This window comes from Fringilla coelebs, assembly GCF_963513975.1.
Source record: "Fringilla coelebs genome assembly, chromosome: 2".
NCBI classification, from domain to species: domain Eukaryota; kingdom Metazoa; phylum Chordata; class Aves; order Passeriformes; family Fringillidae; genus Fringilla; species Fringilla coelebs.
Genome location: NC_140029.1, coordinates 345,837 through 367,185, shown reverse-complemented (window position 1 = coordinate 367,185; position 21,349 = coordinate 345,837). Strand labels below are relative to the sequence as shown.

At 57.6% G+C, this 21,349-nt stretch overlaps 1 protein-coding gene across 1 annotated transcript; it reads left to right on the top strand.

The window, feature by feature from the left end:
- Window positions 1–7,674: 7,674 nt before the first annotated feature.
- LOC311166384 (folate receptor alpha-like) lies at window positions 7,675–20,423 on the top strand (the record flags this gene model as incomplete). Its single annotated transcript, XM_084226329.1, has 5 exons — window positions 7,675–7,818; window positions 8,680–8,868; window positions 9,313–9,448; window positions 10,285–10,543; window positions 19,949–20,423. The coding sequence occupies 5 exons, from the start codon at window positions 7,675–7,677 to the stop codon at window positions 20,421–20,423; spliced, it is 1,203 nt and encodes a 400-aa protein (XP_084082455.1).
- Window positions 20,424–21,349: the final 926 nt, after the last annotated feature.

Below are 21,349 nucleotides of genomic sequence, written 5' to 3'. Positions count from 1 at the left end.
ATGGCAATAGGACCAGCAGCAGATGTTGGCCACGAGAACGTCAGCACTGGGAGAAGAATTTTTCACCAGTTTGTGAATCTTGGGCAGGCTGATCACTGCAATACTGGGGATTAGCACAGCCCAGCTGTGGGAGGTGCAGGTGTTCAAAGCCCTGCTCCCCAGCAGTAGAGAAAGTGTGCATGGAATGCACACCTTAGTCAAGGCTAAAGCAAGGAATACGTGGAAGTGTGCATGGAATACATCTTGTCAAGGCTAAAGCAGGGGGATTGGCATTAAACCCCCCCACCCTGTGCAGCACCTGCAGCCCATCACTGTCTGCTGGACTGGGAGAGCCTGCCCCAGTGCTGGGCAGTGTGGGGTACTGGGAGCCCAGTGCTGAGCAGTGTGCGGTACTGGGAGCCCAGTGCTGGGCAGGGCTGAGCAGTGTGGGGTACTGGGAGCCCAGTGCTGGGCAGGGCTGAGCAGTGTGGGGTACTGGGAGCCCAGTGCTGGGCAGGGCTGGGCAGTGTGGGGTACTGGGAGCCCAGTGCTGGGCAGGGCTGGGCAGTGTGGGGTACTGGGAGCCCAGTGCTGGGCAGGGCTGAGCAGTGTGGGGTACTGGGAGCCCAGTGCTGGGCAGTGTGGGGTACTGGGAGCCCAGTGCCGGGCAGAGCTGGGCAGTGTGGGGTACTGGGAGCCCAGTGCTGGGCAGAGCTGGGCAGTGTGGGGTACTGGGAGCCCAGTGCTGAGCAGTGTGGGGTACTGGGAGCCCAGTGCTGGGCAGAGCTGGGCAGTGTGGGGTACTGGGAGCCCAGTGCTGGGCAGTGTGGGGTACTGGGAGCCCAGTGCTGGGCAGAGCTGGGCAGTGTGGGGTACTGGGAGCCCAGTGCTGAGCAGTGTGGGGTACTGGGAGCCCAGTGCTGGGCAGGGCTGAGCAGTGTGGGGTACTGGGAGCCCAGGGCTGGGCAGTGTGGGGCTGCTGGGAGCCCAGTGCTGGGCAGTGTGGGGGTACTGGGAGCCCAGTGCTGGATAGGGCTGAGCAGTGTGGGGTACTGGGAGCCCAGTGCTGGATAGGACTGAGCAGTGTGGGGGTACTGGGAGCCCAGTGCTGGGCAGTGCTGAGCAGTGTGGGGTACTGGGAGCCCAGTGCTGGGCAGGGCTGGGCAGTGTGGGGTACTGGGAGCCCAGTGCTGCCCAGCCTGAGAGCCCCACTGCCCCAGAGATCAGGCTCAGCCACCTCCCTGCAAGGTCTCCTGGTGACCTTGGGCTCACTGGCACCCACCAGGACCCCAGGCCCTTCTCCAGTTCTCCTTTCTGGTCAGACAGTCCTCATCTGGAATGAAAGCACCAACTATAATGAAATTTAACCCAAATACTGCGGCACAGATTTGGGCACAAATCAGGCCCAAAGCCACAGCACAGTCTGTCCTCAGGCACTGGTTTATTCCTGCTAAAATTGGTTAATGATAGCAAGGAGCTGCTGTGACTCAGCTGGGTGTTTGCATTCTGTGGGATTGACTTCCCAAGCACTCTCCCATCTCGAGCTCAGGATCTGTTTCCATGGCAGGGAGGTGATCAGTGCCCAGCTGTCCCAGGCTGCAGTGCCACCCTCAGCCCCCCCTGGCAGCCTGGAGCCCCTTCAGCCTCCCACGGGGACTGCCATCAGCACAATCCTGGGGGAACACGCTCCCCCTGCCAGCTGGGAGCCCCTCTGACACAGAGACTGCAGAGATTCCTTTCTTCTCTGGAACTTTATTTTCCTCTAGTGGAAGGTGTCCCTGCCTGTGCCGGGGTGGGACTGGATGGGTTTTAGGGTCTCTCCCAACCCAAACCCTTCTGTTAGAATACATGAAATAAAAGCCTCTCTGAGTCCCTCAGAGACAGAAAGGACTGCAGGGATTGAACTGGAACATTTAAAGAAACTGAAATATATTAAGCTCACAGACATGAAGTAGGAGTCTAAGTTTTGGTTTTAAGTCAGCAGAAATAGATCTTAAGAGACTGTGTTAGCAGTAAAAGGCCCTAAAGCCTAGTTCAAAGTTCAGTAGTGATACCTTGCACAAAATTAACTCAGCTCCAGACATCATGAAAGCATAGCAGAACACTGCTTGCATTTCTAGATAGAACAGATAGAACCATTTGTGTGAACAGACAGAACTGTGTGTGTAGATTTTGGGTAAGGACTCACACTGCTTTCATACATTAGAATTAAGCCAGGAGAGGTGTAGGAAGAATGTTTTAGGATCGTGTTTTTAGCTGATTAGATGATTTATGAATAAAATCCCCCTGTATTGGGGTAAAAGAGGAGTTGCTGCTTCTAAACATTGGGACTATGTGCCAGAAAGCTTTTTGCTTTTTTTAGCATGGACTTTAATACTCTGAACCCTTCGCCTTTGAGGCTGCTGTGTTCATTAAATAAACAACCTTACACCAACCAAAAACTGCTCCTGTCTCTTTGAAGGCCCAAGACCCACTCCTAACTCGACACCCTTCCATCCTTCCATGATTCTGTGCCCAGCCTGGCTGAGAGCTGGGACACAGGTCCTGCACCCACAGCCCAGAGCGTGGCCACTGCTGGCCCTGGGCTTTGTGCTGCATCTGCGAGGTCTCAGGGAGCTGAGCCGTGCCAGCTTTGCTCTGTGGAATTGTCCTGTGGGTTTGTTCTCACCAGCTTTCCTTCAGACCGTGGCTATGGCTCTTTGCTCCTCACTGCCTGGTGCAAACGTGCCTTCGATGGGAAGCAGAGAGCAGCAGGACTCTGTGCTGAGGGGAGAGATCCAAGGCTCCAGCACACTGAGGTAGTGCAGGGAAATTCTTACCAGGGTGGCAGAGGGGACCAGGGTGTGGTACAGAGGGGCACAGGGCAGTGAGGCATGGGCATGGGCTGCTGCTGGAGACCTCGTGGCTACAAACAGCTCTGCAACACTCACTTAAGGAAATAGAAACTCAGAGAGGGACAAAAGGGGTTTGGAGGGACAAAGAAAGCAAAGAATGAGCATCTAGTGTGGGAAAAGGCAGCATATTTAGGTAAGGGAGGGTACAGGGATTCAGGCAGGACAACAGGGAGACATTCCCCGTGTTCTGCATCATCCCATGCACAAGGACAAGGTCTGGACATTCACATGGGACAGCCTGGAAAGTTTTTTGGAGCAATGGGGGGGTCTGCACACCTGTGAACACGGTGTCTGTGCAGGGAAAGGTCACAGGAAATGTAACTCAGGGCTGAACCACAGGTAAATGGACCAGCCCTGTCCCTGGAAGTGTTCCAGGCCAGGCTGGACAGGGCTGGGAGCAAGCTGGGGCAGTGCAAGCTGTCCATGCCCATGCAGGGGCTGGAACTGGAGGGGCTTTAGTGTCCCTCCTAACCAAACACTCCTTTGATTCTATGATTTCTGCTTCCAGCAAATGTTGTCTGGATAAACATCAAGTCAACCAAGTGTGTGCTGGCACCAAATGGCTCCAGGACCAGCTGTAAAAATCTGCAGAAGTCCCTGGTGCAGAAGCCTGGGCAGGAAGGAGTCAAAGCATTGCTGCACCTCAAATTCCTGATGCCCACTGGAGCAGGAAAGTTAGAGCAGGATTAGAGCAGGATGTGTCTGAGAAGGGGCAGTGCCCTCCTGGGGCAGCACCGTTTTGGGGCCAACTTCCCTGTTCTGGTCTGTGGCGACCAAACCACACAAAGGGCAGCTCCAGGGCAGCCCCGCGGTCAGGAGAGGGCAGGAACTGCTCACTGAGAGCAGATCCAGCAGAGAGGGATCTGCCAGGAGACCCCCAGAGCCCCTGGAGCAGTTTCCAGAAAGGCCCAGAAGAACAGGCTGCACGTGCTCACACGAAGAGCAGGAAGCTGGATGCCAGGGTGGGGAATGTTTCCTACAAAAAGTGTCCCCAAAGCTGGGCAGTGCCCCAGGACCACCCTGCTTGGATCAATGCTGGGGCCAGGACTGGTGATCTCCTTTCCTACCCAATCTCTCTTTCACACTCTCCTGTCTCCCTCTTTCATTTCACTCTTTCATTTCTCTCACTATTACAACGTAGGGGCAAAACATGTGTTGATTTCCACACCAAGTGTGGAGCTGGCCAATAAAACCTGGTGAGCTTTGTTTTTGGGACCCTTCTGGCTTTTGCCATTCCTTTGTGACCCTTCTTTTGGGCACCTACGACTCCTGGGTGCTCCCTTCTTCACAGGAGTGGGACGTGACACCTGGAACGACTGAGTCACCGAACAGTGGAACAACAGATTTCAAAGAAAAAGCAGCTGAGATGAACACACAGCGATGCGCTGGGGAGAACACGTCAGATGGAAGATGACAGGCTGGTGGCTGACAATTATCTCTCAGGAACAAGCTGTCACTGCTCTGACAATGTTACAACACAGTTCAGTGATCAGCAGTTCCAAAAACAAACCAGATATTAGAAATTCCCTGGCAAGGAGCAGGAAACGTGGCCAGGACAGTGCAGGGCATCTGAAACTGCCAAGTCCTGAGCCTCGAGGGGCAAAACTCTGCTGGTGGAGGGAGCAGGGGTGGCAAAGGGTCCAAAGTGGATGGGGGAGACCTACTCAGGGACATCTCCAGTGTGAGGGGTCAGAAGCACAAAGCTGTTTTCTACCTGCCAGGAGGGGACAGCCAGGGAACAGGGACAGGAGCAGAGGGAACGGCCTCAGGCTGGGCCAGGGCAGGCTCAGCTGGGCCAGCAGCAGGAATTTGCCCATGGAAAGGGGGCTCAGGCCTTGGCAGGGGCTGCCCAGGGAGCTCTGCAGTGCCCATCCCTGCAGGTTGAGAAAGTTCCCCATATTTGCCTCACTACCGTGCCCAGGACAGACATTGGGACCCTGATGGGAATTCTGGCCTGCCGGTGGTGGAGGAACGCCAGAGATCCGAGGGCCCTGATGGGAATTCTGGCCTGCCAAGGCATTGTTCACAGCTGTGTCTACAGCTTCTGGCAGGGCCTGCCAAGGGGGTGACACACCCACCCTGGATGCTGGCACCTGTTTCCTAACAATGGCCCAGGAATTCCCCCCCTCTTGGCCCGGCTGGGCTTTTCTGGGGTAACCTTTGGTGGTCCCCCCTCACACAGAAGCCATCATCTGCTCTACGACCACCGTGAGAGACGGACTGAGATGGGAGAAGCTCCCCCTCATTCCAAGGACTGGGACTGAAACCCCTGACCCAGGGGAGGGAGCTGACCAAAGCAAGGCTTTGCCAAGCACTACCTGAGGCTGGACCCAGAAGACAATGACTCTCACTTACTGCTGAGAACATGGACTCCCTGTTACATCTCTTCTTTATTGTGTCTGTACACCCCCCTCGCAATTTTCCATAGAGTTATCATAATAAAAACCTCTGAGTTAACCAGAGATTTTGGGATCTCCTGGATGTAACAGGCGGGTCCTTGGACCAAAGGACATGGTCTCTACGTTTGGTAGCTATATCCCCCCCCTCTCCCTCTGTTTTTCTCTCTTTCTCTATCTTTTCTCCCCCTCTATCTCATTTGCTGTGGTCATTCTATAAAGGTGCATTTGTTTTGACTGCAATCCCCTTTCTGTGTTGGTTTTTGCACTCTGAGATCAGTTAAGGAACCATCACCACCCCCGTTCCTACAAGCAGATCGTACAGGTGTCCCCTGGAGGTGGCACTCAGTGCTCTGGGCTGGGGACAAGGTGGGGAGGTCTCTTCCAGCCTCAGGGATTCTGTGATCACCAGAGCAGGGTGCACCCAGAGCCTAAAGTGCTCACACATGAAATTTAGAAGGATCTGCTCCTCAGGCAAGTGATTCATCCCCGGAACAGCAGTGATGTGAGTGAAGAAAAGAGCAAGTCAGCCCCCCAAGCTGCTCCAGGAGGAAGACTCTGCCCCCATGCCGAGGGCAGGGGCTTTCCACAGGCTGTGGCTGGATGTGCTCAGGTGCTCCAAGGAGGTGCCTTGCTCCCCCTCAGCTCTGCATTTTGGGTTTGTGGTGGGAGTTGTCATTTTCCTTCCGAGGCAGCAGTCTCTGTGTCGTTGGCTGCCTTTTGCATTTTTTCCATGACTTGTTCCATACCCTGGGTCAGTCCCTCCTGGGCTCTTCTGCCTCAGGCAGATCCCGGTGAGAGGAGGAGAGAGGGTTTGTGGGGAAGGGGCAGGGCTGGGCACACACCTGCTTTGGGAAGGAAACTGGATTTCTCCCAGGCAGGAGCAGCCAGCTGCCACCCAAACCCTTGTTCCCTGTGCTGACAAAGCCTGGCACCAGCTCCTTAAAGAGAGGGGGTAGTTCCTCCCCAGGGCCGGCGCCCGTGCCAGCAGCTTTGCTGTAAAAGCTGCCCAGGAAGCTGCTGGGCTGCTGTGAGTGGTGGAGAGAGGGAGAGGCTTTTCGGGCTGGTAAGGCTGACTGATTTGGGGGCATAAATGCAGCTGTAACGCAAGTGAGCTGCTTCCTAGCTCTCAGGTTTCTGTGTCTGTCTCCTCAGGCCTGTAGCTGCTTTTTCTGGGGCGTTTTTTGCTATTTTAATGCTTTGTCTTGCTTCTGTGTTTGGCAAAATTCTTCTTAAAATGTGTCTGGTTCAGGCCCTTGTGCTGTGTCAACGAGGAATGGGAAGGAATTTTCTTGGTTAAGTCTTGATGTTGGTTGATTGGTGTGGGGTTGGGTTTTGGGTTTTTTTAGAAAATGACTATAAAATTGGTCCCAGCCTCTAGGCAGGCAGAGGAGGCTGAGGCACAGTGTGTGAAATGTCTTTTATTGCTCAAATCAGAGCAGGCTGGAGCACCCTGGGGTGGTGGGAGGTGACCCTGCACATGGCAGGGGTGGAGTGAGATGGGCTTCACGATTCCTTCCAGCCTTCTGTGATTCTTTGGTGATTCAGCTCTCCAGTGGAGACCTCAGGAGAGGCTTTCCAAGTCTCAGATGCAGATAAAGAAAATGTTTTCCTGCCTTAGCATAGTCCTGAAGTCACCATGGGCCTCCTGCATCTCCTGGCCCACACCAGGTGCTGTGTCTGGTGCATTCCCTGTCTCAGGAGAGACGGCCCTGCACTCCCCCTGCCTTGGTGCACAAGGGCTGGGAGCTCCTCTCTGAAGCAGTGGGGAGGCAGAAGGACCCCGGGGGGAGTGGGTGTCCCAGAGCACCCTCCTGGCTCTGGGCTGATGGAGAGCTCAGCCCCAGCTCTCCCAGGGCTGTTTGTCCCCGCGGCGGTGCTGTCCTGGTGACAGCGGTGCCCGACCTTGCAGCTGCCTGGGGGGGCTGCTCCGTGTCCTTGGTGCCATCAGATGTGCTGTATTGGCCCTGGAGGAGCTGCCCGGCTGCACGGCACCTCCCTCGTGCTGCCGCCACAAACCCGCTCCTGGGCTGTCCCCTCTCCGGGGCCGTCCCCTCTGCCCAGCCCTGTCCCCTCTCTGCTGTCCCCTGTCCCCCAGCGCTGTCTCCTCTCTGTCCCCTGTCCCCCAGCGCTGTCCCCTCTCTCCCAACGCTGTCTCCTCTCTGTCCCCTGTCCCCCAGCGTTGTCCCCTGTCCCCCAGCGCTGTCCCCTCTCTGTCCCCTGTCCCCCAGCGTTGTCCCCTGTCCCCCAGCGCTGTCCCCTCTCTCCCAACGCTGTCTCCTCTCTGTCCCCTGTCCCCCAGCGTTGTCCCCTGTCCCCCAGCGCTGTCCCCTCTCTGTCCCCTGTCCCCCAGCGTTGTCCCCTGTCCCCCAGCGCTGTCCCCTCTCTCGCAGCCCGTTCCCGGGATGGCGGTGGCTCTGGCGGTGGCGCTGGCGGTGGCTCTGGTGCCGCTGGCAGCCGAGGCGGGGAAGGAGCCGCTGCTGAACGTCTGCATGGATGCCAAACACCACAAGAGCGAGCCGGGCCCCGAGGGGAAGCTCTACGAGCAGGTAGGAGCGGGGCTGGCACACCTGGCTGGCACACCTGGCTGGCACACCTGACTGGTACCTGCTCACCGCGGGCTCTGGGGGCTCGGCCGCCGCCCGCCCGGGGCTGGAGCCCCTCTGGCTCTGAGATCCTTGTGTGCTGCCCTCCTGCAGCTGCTGGCCCGGGGACAGGGCAGGGACAGGGACGGGACAGGGACAGGGACGGGACAGGGACGGAGCAGGGACACGGACAGAGCAGGGACGGGGACAGAGCAGGGACGGGACAGGGACAGAGCAGGGACAGGGACAGGGACGGGGACAGAGCAGGGACAGGGACAGGGACAGGACAGCGAGCTGCCAGCTCAGGGCCACCCCTGAGGCTGGGTACCCCAGAGCACAGCGGAAGGAAGGAAGGAAGGAAGGAAGGAAGGAAGGAAGGAAGGAAGGAAGGAAGGAAGGAAGGAAGGAAGGAAGGAAGGAAGGAAGGAAGGAAGGAAGGAAGGAAGGAAGGAAGGAAGGAAGGAAGGAAGGAAGGAAGGAAGGAAGGAAGGAAGGAAGGAAGGAAGGAAGGAAGGAAGGAAGGAAGGAAGGAAGGAAGGAAGGAAGGAAGGAAGGAAGGAAGGGAGGGAGGGAGGGAGGGCTCTCCTCTGTTCCCTCAGTGTGGGACGCCCTCCTTGCTCTGCCCAGCCCCTCGGCAGAGGAAGGGGGGTTTGTTTCTGTCCCTTGGGCTGGCACAATTCCTGCTCAGGAGCTGATCTGCTGCTGCTCAGCTCTGCCTCGCTGCAGTGCCCCTGAGGCCACAGTGACCCAGAGTTTGCTGCAGAGGACAAAGTGCTGTGGCTGCTGTGGGCTCTGCCCCTGGAGCCTGTCCCCTCTCTGCTGCAGTGCTCCCCCTGGAAGGACAACGCCTGCTGCACGGCCAACACCAGCCAGGAGGCCCACAAGGACCAGTCCTACCTCTACAACTTCAACTGGGACCACTGTGGGGTGATGCCACCCAAATGCAAGCGCCACTTCATCCAGGACACGTGCTTGTACGAGTGCTCCCCCAACCTGGGGCCCTGGATCCAGCAGGTGGGCTCAGACCCAGGAGTCCTGGAGCTCTTGGGGTTGGGAGGGGCATTAAAACTCATCCATTCCCACCCTGCCATGGCAGGGACACCTCCCACTGCCCCAGGCTGCTCCAGCCCCAGTGTCCAGCCTGGCCTTGGGCACTGCCAGGGATCCAGGGGCAGCCCCAGCTGCTCTGGGCACCCTGTGCCAGGGCCTGCCCACCCTGCCAGGGAAGGATTTCTCTCCAATATCTAGGCTGCCTCAGCTTTTCCCACAGGGTAGAAAGATTCCCAGGACTTTTCTGGCCTCTGACTGATGGAAGAATTCCTTGTGTCAGGAGTCACCTGTGCTGGGGCTGAGGCTCCTCTGGGACCAGCTGTGGCCCCGGGAGGGGCTGGGGGATCTGGGCTGTGGCAGATCCCCCAGGTGCCACCTGCCCATTGTGCCTGGCCCTGTGCCCTGCAGGTGGACAGCAGCTGGCGGCGGGAGAGGATCCTGCACGTGCCCCTGTGCAGGGAGGACTGCGAGCAGTGGTGGCAGGACTGCAGGGACGCCCTCACCTGCAAGGACAACTGGCACAAGGGCTGGAACTGGGCCACAGGTTGGTGGGCTCAGGGAGCCTTTCCTCACCCCCAGGCAGGTCACTGGCAGTGCCACTGCTGCCAGGAGCCCTCTTGCCAGAGGCCAGGACATTCCTCTGGCTGCCCTGGGGGCTCCAGACCCTGCCAGGGGCTCAGAGACCTTGGGATGGACTCACAGACACCTGTGCCTTTGATTTTAGCCCATGGAAACAATTACCAGCTTTGTCTGAGGAGTTACAGCCACAAGGGTTTGAGTAGAATGACAGTGAATTTATCACAGGGTGAAAATGTAGAATTTTGGGGGTTTAGAATGGGGGTTCAAAAGGCAAGATGGAGAAATCTGGGCATGTCCTGTCCTTCTTCTTCTTCTCCTTGTTCTCCATCTTCTGCTGTGGTGGTGGCACTTCTGGATTGGTTTGGAGTAGAGACAGACTGTCTGACATGGGTGATAGCGACTGGGAAGTTATTGTAAATAAAGTACACACAGTTCTTAGGATAAAAAGATAACACCACCACAAGGGCAGGGACTGTGCCACAACCCGACCTGCTGGACAGACCTCAGCAGGTCAGAGGAAGAATGTGATAGATAAGAGAGAACAAACAACCTTGGGAACCAGAGCCGAGGAGTCTCGGCTTCTTCAGGGGCAGGCCTGGGAGGAAAAGGACTTTCTAACACCTCGGGGTGACCACAGGCACAGGAACTGTAGATCCTCTGGCCTCTGTGGGGTGTGGAGCAGGTGGCCGAGCCCCCGGTGCCCGGCTCAGGTGTGGCCGCGGGCAGGTGACCCGCTCCTCCCGGGGGACGGGCCGTGCTCTCCCGGGGGTTCGTCCCAGTGCCACGCCGCTGTGTCCCCAGGAACCAACCGCTGTCCCTGGGGCTCCGAGTGCCGGCCCTTCCACCGGGTGTTCCCCCGGCCCCAGGACCTGTGCGAGAAGATCTGGTCCGGCTCCTTCAGGTACAGCCCCGAGCGCCGCGGCAGCGGCCGCTGCATCCAGATGTGGTTCGACCCTGCCCGGGGCAACCCCAACGCGGCGGTGGCGCGGTACTACGCGGGGAGGAGGAGATCCTCCGCCGGCCCGGAGGGGACCCCGGCTCCGCAGAGCGACGGCAGCGGGCGGGCTGAGCCCCGGGCCCCGCTGCTGCTGCTGCTGCCGCTGCTGCCCCTGGCCCCGCTGCTGCTGCCCCCGCCGCCGGGGGCCGGGGGCTGCCGGCCATGGGGCTCCCCGTGACCGCTCTGCGAGGGGACACGGCCCGCAGGAGCTGGCACCAGCAGCCCTGTCCGTCTGTCCCAGCGCTCAGCATTGGCTGTGTGGTCGGACCGCCTCTCTGCCGAGCAGGGCAGGGATTTCCTCGTCTCTGACTCTGGGGAAGAGCAGGGCGGTCTCTGCTCTGCTGCGGGAGCTGCTGCCCATCCGCTCCCCCCTTGGCTGAGCTCTGGTGCCGGGTGTTTGAGCTGCTGTGACTCCCTGAAGGTGCCTCTGGTAATAAAGTCTGGCTCTGTTTCAGCCTTGTTGTACTGATGTGAAATATTCCTGAGGAGGGGAGTGCCCTGGGGTGCTGCTGGGTGTGGGGTCTGTAAATGGAGGAATTGGCCTGGGGGAAGGAAAGATCATAAAATCATAAATGGTTTGGATTGGAAGAGATGCCAAATCTCGTTTCTTTCCACTCTCCTGCCATGGCAGGGACACCTCCCACTGCCCCAGGCTGCTCCAGCCCCAGTGTCCAGCCTGGCCTTGGGCACTGCCAGGGATCCAGGGGTGGAATTCCATCCCAACCCTGCCCACCCTGCCAGGGTGAGCACCCCCAGCTCTCCCAGCCTGGCTCCAGAGGGGCCCTGGAGCAGCTCCGTGGTCCCTCTGGGCTCTCTCCAGCAGCTGCAGGTCCTGGCTGTGCTGGCCCAGGCTGGGGCAGCCCTGCAGGTGGGGGCAGAGGAGCAGAGCTGTCCCTGCTGTGCCCCTGCCCAGGTGAGCTGGCTCAGCCCTGCCACACCTGCCCTGGGCTCAGGAGGAAGGGTCCCAGACTGCAGGAGCTGGGCAGGACTTGCTGCTCTGCTTGTCTGGGGTGGGAAGAGCTGGGTGCCTGCCTGGGGAGAGGGGCCCTGCTGCTGCTTTTGGGGCTGGACAAAGCAGAAAGCAGGCTGACTCCTCACCCTCAGAGCTGCACACCCTGAGCGAGGGGAAGGTGGGGCAGGGCAGGGGAAGCTCCTGAGGAGGGACCCGCAGGTGACAGCACTGAGCTGGCACAGCCCAGGGACACCAGCTTGGCTCAGCAGTGGGCTGTGCTGGCTCCAGCAGAGCTGCCCCAGTGCTGTGTGAGATGTCACACTGGTGCTGCAGTGCCTGTCTGGGCAGCAGCAGTGCTGGGTAACCCAGCCAGCACCACCATGGATCTGTCATTGACATAAACCCACTCGGGTTCCCAGGCTCAGCCCCGGGGATTAAACCCTGCAAAGGTTCAGTCACAGCTGTGCCAAGCTCTGGGCAGCAGCCACTGACCAGCCCTGGGCTGGGCTTGGACCAGCCTCACCCAGAGCCCCTCTGGGGAGCAGCCAGGGGCCAGGGAGGGCAGCTGGGGGGGCGGTGTGGGGTCTGTGGGGAGGGTTTGGGGTCTGTGGGCAGGGTTTGGGGTCTGTGGGGAGGGTTTGGGGTCTGTGGGCAGTGTTTGGGGTCCGTGGGCAGTGTTTGGGGTCTGTGGGCAGTGCTTGGGGTCTGTGGGCAATGTTTGGGGTCTGTGGGGAGTGTTTGGGGTCCAAAGGGAGTGTTTGGGGTCCATGGGCAGTGTTTGGGGTCTGTGGGCAGTGTTTGGGGCCCGTGGGGAGTGTTTGGGGTCCAAAGGGAGTGTTTGGGGTCTGTGGGCAATGTTTGGGGTCTGTGGGGAGTGTTTGGGGTCTGTGGGGAGTGTTTGGGGTCCGTGGGCAGTGTTTGGGGTCTGTGGGCAGTGTTTGGGGTCTGTGGGGAGCGTTTGGGGTCTGTGGACAGTGTTTGGGGGTCTGTGGGGAGGGTTTGGGGTCCAAGGGGAGTGTTTGGGGTCCATGGGCAGTGTTTGGGGTCTGTGGGGAGTGTTTGGGGCAGTGTTTGGGGGAGTGTTTGGGGTCTGTGGGGAGGGTTTGGGGTCTGTGGGCAGTGTTTGGGGTCTGTGGGCAGTGTTTGGGGTCCAAGGGGAGTGTTTGGGGTCTGTGGGCAGTGTTTGGGGTCTGTGGGCAGTGTTTGGGGGAGTGTTTGGGGCAGTGTTTGGGGTCTGTGGGGAGTGTTTGGGGTCCAAAGGGAGTGTTTGGGGTCCATGGGCAGTGTTTGGGGTCTGTGGGGAGTGTTTGGGGCCCGTGGGGAGTGTTTGGGGTCCAAAGGGAGTGTTTGGGGTCTGTGGGCAATGTTTGGGGTCTGTGGGGAGTGTTTGGGGTCTGTGGGGAGTGTTTGGGGTCCGTGGGCAGTGTTTGGGGTCCGTGGGCAGTGTTTGGGGTCTGTGGGCAGTGTTTGGGGTCTGTGGGCAGTGTTTGGGGTCCGTGGGCAGTGTTTGGGGTCCGTGGGCAGTGTTTGGGGTCTGTGGGCAGTGTTTGGGGTCTGTGGGCAGTGTTTGGGGTCCGTGGGCAGTGTTTGGGGTCTGTGGAGAGTGTTTGGGGTCTGTGGGCAGTGTTTGGGGGTCTGGGGAGTGTTTGGGGCAGTGTTTGGGGTCTGTGGAGAGTGTTTGGGGTCTGTGGGCAGTGTTTGGGGTCCAAGAGGAGTGTTTGGGGTCCAAGGGCAGTGTTTGGGGTCTGTGGGCAGTGTTTGGGGTCCAAGAGGAGTGTTTGGGGTCCAAGGGCAGTGTTTGGGGTCCTTCCTGCTCCTCAGGACTCGGGGGGAGGATCTCGTGGCAAACTTTGTCTCCCCCTCTGCCCGTGGGCAAGGCAGGGCTGCCTGGGCCAGGACAAGTCCAGGCTGCAGAGCTCTGTAGAGCTTCAAATACTTTCAGGGGGTTTTAGATCAGAGCAGCTGTTTCCAGAAGCTTTTCTGGCGCATTTTTATTTTACAGTGCTCCTAATGACGTAGCCTGTGCCACAGCTGATCAGTAATTCCTTGCTTTACATGAAACAGAGGCACCTTCCCTCTCTAACTTAAACATGATGCATTTCATCTAATTGCTCTAAATACACTCTCTTGTCTCCAAAACTGCAAGGTGGAGCCCAGAACTGACCAGGGCTCAGAAATGTTTTCTGGCCCCTGAGTGGGCGGTGAGGTTTGCTGGAGCTCAGCAAGGTGGGCTGGCAGTGCTGAGCTGGAGACGTCTCCTGGTGCCAAGGCCAGGCTGGACGCTGGGGCTGGAGCCGGGCACAGGGGAGGGGTCCCTGCCATGGCTCTGGGTGGGCTGGGGGGTCCCTCCAACCCCAAGCACTCCGGGGTTCTCACACTGCACGAGGACAGTGCCCAGGAGGTCACATCGGGTGGGGTTCATTCGAGGTGGAATCAAAATAACAATTATTTTTTCCCCCAAACCTCACCACTGCAATGACTGGGCAAGAAGGGCACTAGGAGGCACCTGGCATAAATTCCCACCTCTGTGGTGATCCCTGGCAAGAGAATAAACCAGAAGTGATGATTTTCAGAAGGAAATGGCACAAGCATGGAAAGCAAAGAGGAGGATGGGAAGGCAAGAAGTGATTTGCACTCAGCAAGAGGCAGGTGAAAGTGCAGGCTGCTCTGTTGTCCAAATGGTGGGGAAGCACAGGGAGTGATGGATGTGGGGCACTTCCTTGGTTCCCTGTATAAATTGTTGTTCCTGAAGCGGTCTAACATCAGCAGCAAAGAAATCAGGGAGAGTGGAGGGGGGAAATTAAAGGCTAATCAGAGATGGTTTAAAATTAGCAGGGCAGGGTAAGGGCAGGGTGACAATTCCCCTGGGAGCAGTTCCAGAGGGGCAGGGGCAGCCCGAGGGCTGCTGGCAGAGATTTGGGGCATGAACAGAAGATAAATGGGAATGCAGACAGTGTGGGGTGAGGCAGCAGAGGCAGGGAGGAGGGCAGAGAAGCACGGGATCCACACTGAGCTCTGCAGAGCCGCGCAGCAGAGAGGGCCAGGCCGCACAGAGCGCTCCCAGCAGGGACTGGGGAATGCCAGGAACAAACTGGGCTGCAATTCCTGCTGCAGGGGGACAGCTGCACCTGGGGCTGCAATTCCTGCTGCAGGGGGACAGCTGCACCTGGGGCTGCAATTCCTGCTGCAGGGGGACAGCAGCACCTGGGGCTGCAATTCCTGCTGCAGGGGAACAGCAGCACCTGGGGCTGGCAGGGCACAGCCAGGGCACGGGGCTGGGACACACCTGGGCACAGCTGGGCATGGCTGGGATGCACCTGGGACACACCTGGACAGGGCTGGGACACACCTGGGCACAGCTGGGCATGGCTGGGACACACCTGGGATGGGGCTGGGACACACCTGGGCACACCTGGGACAGGGCTGGGGCACACCTGGGACAGGGCTGGGACACACCTGGGCACACCTGGGCACACCTGGGCACACCTGGGACAGGGCTGGGAAACACCTGGGACACACCTGGGCACACCTGGGAAACACCTGGGACAGGGCTGGGACACACCTGGGACAGGGCTGGGACACACCTGGGCACACCTGGGCACACCTGGGACAGGGCTGGGACACACCTGGGACACACCTGAGCACGCCTGGGCACACCTGGGACAGGGCTGGGACACAGCTGGGCACAGCTGGGCACACCTGGGACACACCTGAGCACGGCTGGGACGCACCTGGGCACACCTGGGCACATCTGGGACACAGCTGTGTGAAAAACACCAATCACTTGTTTTTTAAAAATTTTTAAAGTTTAATGATAATAAAATGGTTATAAAAATAGCAATATAATTAGAGTAATAATAATTTGGACAATTTGGATTGGGACAATGTGAGACAATAAAAACAAAGAGTTACGGACAGTCCAGGTTCCTTTTCTGGGCAAAATAACCCCAAAAAGGCCCCAGGTTAACAGAGGATTAACCCTTAAAACACCAGCCTGTTGCATATTCACACCCCTCATCCCTGGTGCATCAATTCCATTCCCACCCAGGATTCTGGCTGGGCACTGCCAGCTCCTTCCTCTGAGTCCTGACGGCGTCTGCAGGGCTGAGCAGGCAGGAAGGAGTTCGTTTGTTCTGGTAATGGGGCAATAAATTCTCTTTCTCTGAGACATTCAGGTGTCCTGTGGCTGCCATCAGGTGTGAGTCCTTTCTTTTAAAAGTATCTTACGTAGCATAGTTTCTATTTTAACATTCTGTTATAACCTAAAGCTATATTTAGCACACTACTTGAGAAAATGAATACAGCAGAACTTTATAACATAACACAAATAATATTAATTGAATATTTGCAAAAAGCCAATGATAAAATATGCATTTTTCACATTTCTCTCCTCAATTTGGTAAAAAGACACCTCCTAGGACCTTTGGGACTTCACCTCAGACCTGGGGCTGCCCATTGGACAGAGGCCAAAAGGTCCCACCTGGATAATTTGCTAGAAAAGGAAGAGAACAAAGGAAATAATTGCTTTTGTGGGGTGTTTCAGCAGGAGCAAGACCCTCTTGCCCCGATTCAGTTTTTCTCTGTAAAAGCTTTGTTATCTTGCCTTTTATTAATTTTTTCCTGTTTCCAACAGCCCCTCAGAAGCCATCCTGCTGATTTGATGCCAGGGAGGGCTGTCTGGGGTGTGATGGGTTCTCTGGGAGCTCCTGAGCCCTGGCCTGGGGAGGGACATCAGCTCCTTTCAGCGCCAGGGTGTGGTGGAGGCGCCCCAGGGTGTCAGAGCAGTCCCTGAGCACCCCAGCCTTGGCTTGGGTGGGCTTTGTCCCTCGGGGGGCAAAGGGCTGCACGGGCTCTCAGGGTTCCCTGCACTCCTGCTCTGCATATTCAGAAATTCTGTGTGAGGTGTTGATCCCCCCTGCCCTGCACATCTCACTCTGCTCGTGCATTTTGGGGTTCCTCATGTGCACCCAGGGCAGCTCCTGCTGCTCATGGGCTGATCTTCACCACCAGGGACAGGGGGCTGAGCCACAGAACCCCCCAGGGCTGGGCTGGAAGAGCCCTCAAAGACCACCTTGTTCCACCCTTGCCATGGGCAGGCACCCCTTCCACCAGCAGGGTGTTATTTCAGTGAGGATGAAGAGTGGGGCTGGGAGAGGAGCCACCAACCCTTCTCTGCAAATCCCGTGGGCTGGCTGGGTTTCTCAGCTCTAAAAAAGAGAAATTCTTACCTAAAGCTGAGGAGGAGGCGTGTTTGTTTTCCTTGAGATCCTGGGCTTAAGCCAGACTTTGCTCTCTGTGAGTCTCATCCAGACTTAGTCTGGGGACCGGGCTTTGAGCAAAGGCGTCACTGCAGGAGCGCTGAGTGTTGTAAGAGAGAGGGCATGAGGAGGGGCTGAGGGAGGTGGGCAGGGGCTGGGGAATTCCTGAGGGAGCTGGGAAGGGGCTGGAGCATTCCTGAGGGAGCTGGGAAGGGGCTGGAGCATTCCTGAGGGAGCTGGGCAGGGGCTGAGCCTGGAGCAAAGGAGGCTCAGGGGCCCTTGTGGCTCTGCACAAGTCCCTGCCAGGAGGGGACAGCGGGGGGGGTCGGGCTCTGCTGCCAGGGAACAGGGACAGGAGCAGAGGGAACGGCCTCAGGCTGGGCCAGGGCAGGCTCAGCTGGGCCAGCAGCAGGAATTTGCCCATGGAAAGGGGGCTCAGGCCTTGGCAGGGGCTGCCCAGGGAGCTCTGCAGTGCCCATCCCTGCAGGTGTGCCCTGGAGGTGGCACTGAGTGCTCTGGGCTGGGGACAAGGTGGCCGTGGGGCACAGCTGGCACTGCCTGGGCTGGCAGGGCTGTGCCAGCCCCAGGGATTTGGGGTTCTGGGATTTTTGGCTGCACATGGATTTTCCCTTCAGAACTCTCCATGCAGGCAGGGTTTCCCCTCCTGACTCCCCTGTGGGGCCACGAGGATCCCTGGAAGCTTCACTGATCAAGGAGGGAGCACAGTGTGACCAGAGGCTGCTTTTTCATCAGCACATTTTAGAGAAAGGAGGTTCTTCTGCAAGATTTATCTCTCAGCTCCAGCCTTTGGGCTAATGAAAGAAATTATCTCTCTTGAAAAATAAAAATACGAAAGGCAGGGTGAGGCATCTGATAAAATCCCAGTTTTCAGAAAAATGCATCATTAATTGTGGTTGTTTGCTGGAGGGAAGAGTGGCCCAGCATTAAAATGATTCACTTTTCCAGCATTTATCCAGAACCACTTTCTAACCCTGAATCCATCACTCCCCCAGCGAAACCACATCCCTCTGGTGAGTGAGGATGAAATAATCACTGCCCTGCTCCCAGGGTGAGTCACCTTGACCCAAAGGCTCTGGTGTCCAGGCCCTGCAGAGGTCAGCCATGAATGCCACCCCAGGGCTCTAATTCCCAGAATTTGTGGTATTGTGAGGTAAGTTGGTTGATAGAAATAACCCCCACAACAATGAGCACTGGGCACAGCTCATCCTTCACCTGGCTGTTGTGGCAGCTGAAAGGAGCAGCAACAAGGAGCAGCTGAGCAGTGGAAGTGCCCAGGAGCAGGGTTTTTATACCCCAGGGGGGCTTCAGGGGCCTCAGCCTGCCCTTGGCCGAGACCTCCCCACCCACCCACCCACCCGCTGTGGGCTCCCTGGGTGTCTGCCCCAGCCCAGCCCCGTCCTGGCAGACTCACCCTGCAGCAGGGAGCTGTGCCCTGCCTCTGCAGAGCTCAGGAACAGCCCCAGGAGGATGGCCCTGGGGTGGTTTGGGGTCAGTGATCATGGTTTGGGGTCAGTGATCGTGGTTTGGGGTCAGCCCTGGTTTGGGGTCAGCCATGGTTTGGGGTCAGCCCTGGCAGACTCACCCTGCAGCAGGGAGCTGTGCCCTGGTTCTGCAGAGCTCAGGAACAGCCCCAGGAGGATTGCCCTGGGCTGGTTTGGGGTCAGTGATGGTTTGGGGTCAGTGGTCGTGGTTTGGGGCCAGCCATGGTTTGGGGTCAGCCCTGGTTGGGGTCAGCGATGGTTTGGGGTCAGCCATGGTTCGGGGTCAGTGATGGTTTGGGGTCAGTGATGGTTTGGGGTCAGTGATCGTGGTTTGGGGTCAGTGATCATGGTTTGGGGTCAGTGATCGTGGTTTGGGGTCAGTGATCATGGTTTGGGGTCAGTGATCGTGGTTTGGGGTCAGTGATGGTTTGGGGTCAGCGATTATGGTTTGGGGTCAGTGATTGTGGTTTGGGGTCAGTGATCATGGTTTGGGGTCAGCCCTGGTTTGGGGTCAGCCATGGTTCGGGGTCAGTGATGGTTTGGGGTCAGCCTGAAAAAGGCCCCACGTGAACAGAGGATTAACCCTTCAAACACCAGCCTGTTGCACATTCACACCCCTCATCCCTGGTGCATCAATTCCATTCACACCCAGGATTCTGGCTGGGCACTGCCAGCTCCTTCCTCTGAGTCCTGACGGCGTCTGCAGGGCTGAGCAGGCAGGAAGAAGTTCGTTTGTTCTGATCATGGGGCAATAAATTCTCTTTCTCTGAGACATTCAGGTGTCCTGTGGCTGCTCTCTGGTATGAGTATCTCATTCCTTTCTTAAAAAGATATCCCACTTACATAGCTCCTATTTTACCTACAAGAGTTACCTTTTAACTGCAAAACTGCATTTACCACACTATTAAAATGTGAATACAGCCCTGCTGATCAACACAACAGAACACATACAGTAAATATCTGCTTGGAGCTGTACAATATGCACTTTCCACAGCTGTTGTACCCATTAACTACCAGAGCTCTGTTGCATCCCTCACAGTTACTTTCTCTTTCCTTTAACCCTCTGAAAGCTCCATGAAGCAGAGGCTCTCACCTTCCCCTTGTCCTCTTGGGGAGCAGAAGGGTTTTGGGAGCAGGGAACAAACACAACCACAAAGTGTAAAACAGTTCCCAGAGAGGAAGGCGTGGGTGAGCCCCGACTCCCCAGCCTGGAAGGGGAAGAACTGCAGGGTGGAGAAGGGCTCAGGGGTGTCCTGGGGGCTGCAGCAGCTCACTCTAACTGCTGCAGCTCTCTCTTAGTGCTAGAACTAAGCTGCATTAAGTAAAATAGCAGGTGGCGAATTTAAAGCCAGGTACAGGAGGCATTTTTCCCTCAGCAGGATTAATCTTTGGAACATTTTGTCAGAGCAAACTGCAAACACCAAAATCTGCAGAGGCTTCTCCAAGCGGTGGGAGAAATCCGCAGGAAAAACAAATCCATTAAAGAATATCCCCACAAAGCAGATCTCCTGGCTCAGGAAGCACCAGGGGCTCAGTGGATGGAGGCTGGCAGGGCAGCGATCCCCCTGTGCTCTCCAGGTGCTTTTTTCCTGCCTGAGCCCTGCAAAGGGAGCACAGGGGCTCTTCAGCCCTCCAGGGTGACCCCAGGGCCAGCGCAGAGCCAGGACACACAGAGAGGCTGGCAGCACCCTGGTGCGGGCTGGCAGCAGGGGGGAGCCCAGGAAGGGGGGACTCCTTCAGCATCATCCTCACCCAGCCGTGGTGAGACCCCCCTGAGCCGTGGTGAGACCCTCCTGAGCCGTGGTGAGACCCTCCTGAGCTGTGGTGAGACCCCCCTGAGCCGTGGTGAGACCCTCCTGAGCCGTGGTGAGACCCTCCTGAGCCGTGGTGAGACCCTCCTGAGCCGTGGTGAGACCCTCCTGAGCCGTGGTGAGACCCTCCTGAGCTGTGGTGAGACCCTCCTGAGCCGTGGTGAGACCCTCCTGAGCTGTGGTGAGACCCCCCTGGGCCGTGGTGAGACCCTCCTGGGCCGTGGTGAGACCCTCCTGGGCCGTGGTGAGACCCTCCTGGGCCGTGGTGAGACCCTCCTGGGCCGTGGTGAGACCCTCCTGGGCCGTGGTGAGACCCTCCTGAGCTGTGGTGAGACCCTCCTGAGCCGCTGCATCCTCCCCTGCAGGAGGAACCCTGCCCCAGAAGGGCTGCTCCTGGGGGTGCCATGGCCAGCCCTGTGAAGAGCCATTCAAAATGCTCTTTATGGGATTTGACACCCTAAAAATGAGAGGGCAGCACAGGCAACCCCATGGGATCAAACCCAAATTGTGCTGGGATGCAGGTCTTGGAATCAACCCCAAAATGTGCTGGGATGCAGCTCCTGGGGAATCAAACCCAAATTGTGCTGGGATGCAGCTCTTGGAATCAAACCCAAATTGTGCTGGGATGCAGCTCCTGGGGGATCAAACCCAAATTGTGCTGGGATGCAGCTCCTGGGGGATCAAACCCAAATTGTGCTGGGATGCAGCTTTGGGGGATCAAACCCAAATTGTGCTGGGATGCAGCTCTGGGAATCAAACCCAAATTGTGCTGGGATGCAGCTCTGGGAATCAACCCCAAATTGTGCTGGGATGCAGCTCCTGGGGAATTAAACCCCAAATTGTGCTGAGATGCAGCTCTGGGGGAATCAAACTCCAAATTGTGCTGGGATGCAGCTCTGGGGGAATCAACCCCAAATTGTGCTGGGATGCAGGTCTTGGAATCAAACCCAAATTGTGCTGGGATGCAGGTCTTGGAATCAAACCCAAATTGTGCTGGGATGCAGCTCCTGGAATCAAACCCAAATTGTGCTGGGATGCAGCTCCTGGAATCAAACCCAAATTGTGCTGGGATGCAGCTCCTGGAATCAAACCCAAATTGTGCTGGGATGCAGCTCTGGGGGAATCAAACCCAAATTGTGCTGGGATGCAGCTTTGGGGACTCACAGAATCAGGAAGTCCTTAAGGCTGGGAATGATCTCTGCAGGTTTTGAGTCCAACCCTGGACCCAGCTCTGCCCCCACGGTCACCACCACGTGTCCCCAAGTGCCACATCCCCGTGGTTTCTGAACACCTCCAGGGATGTGACTCCACCACTGTGCAGGGCAGCTGTGCCAGGGCAGGACAAC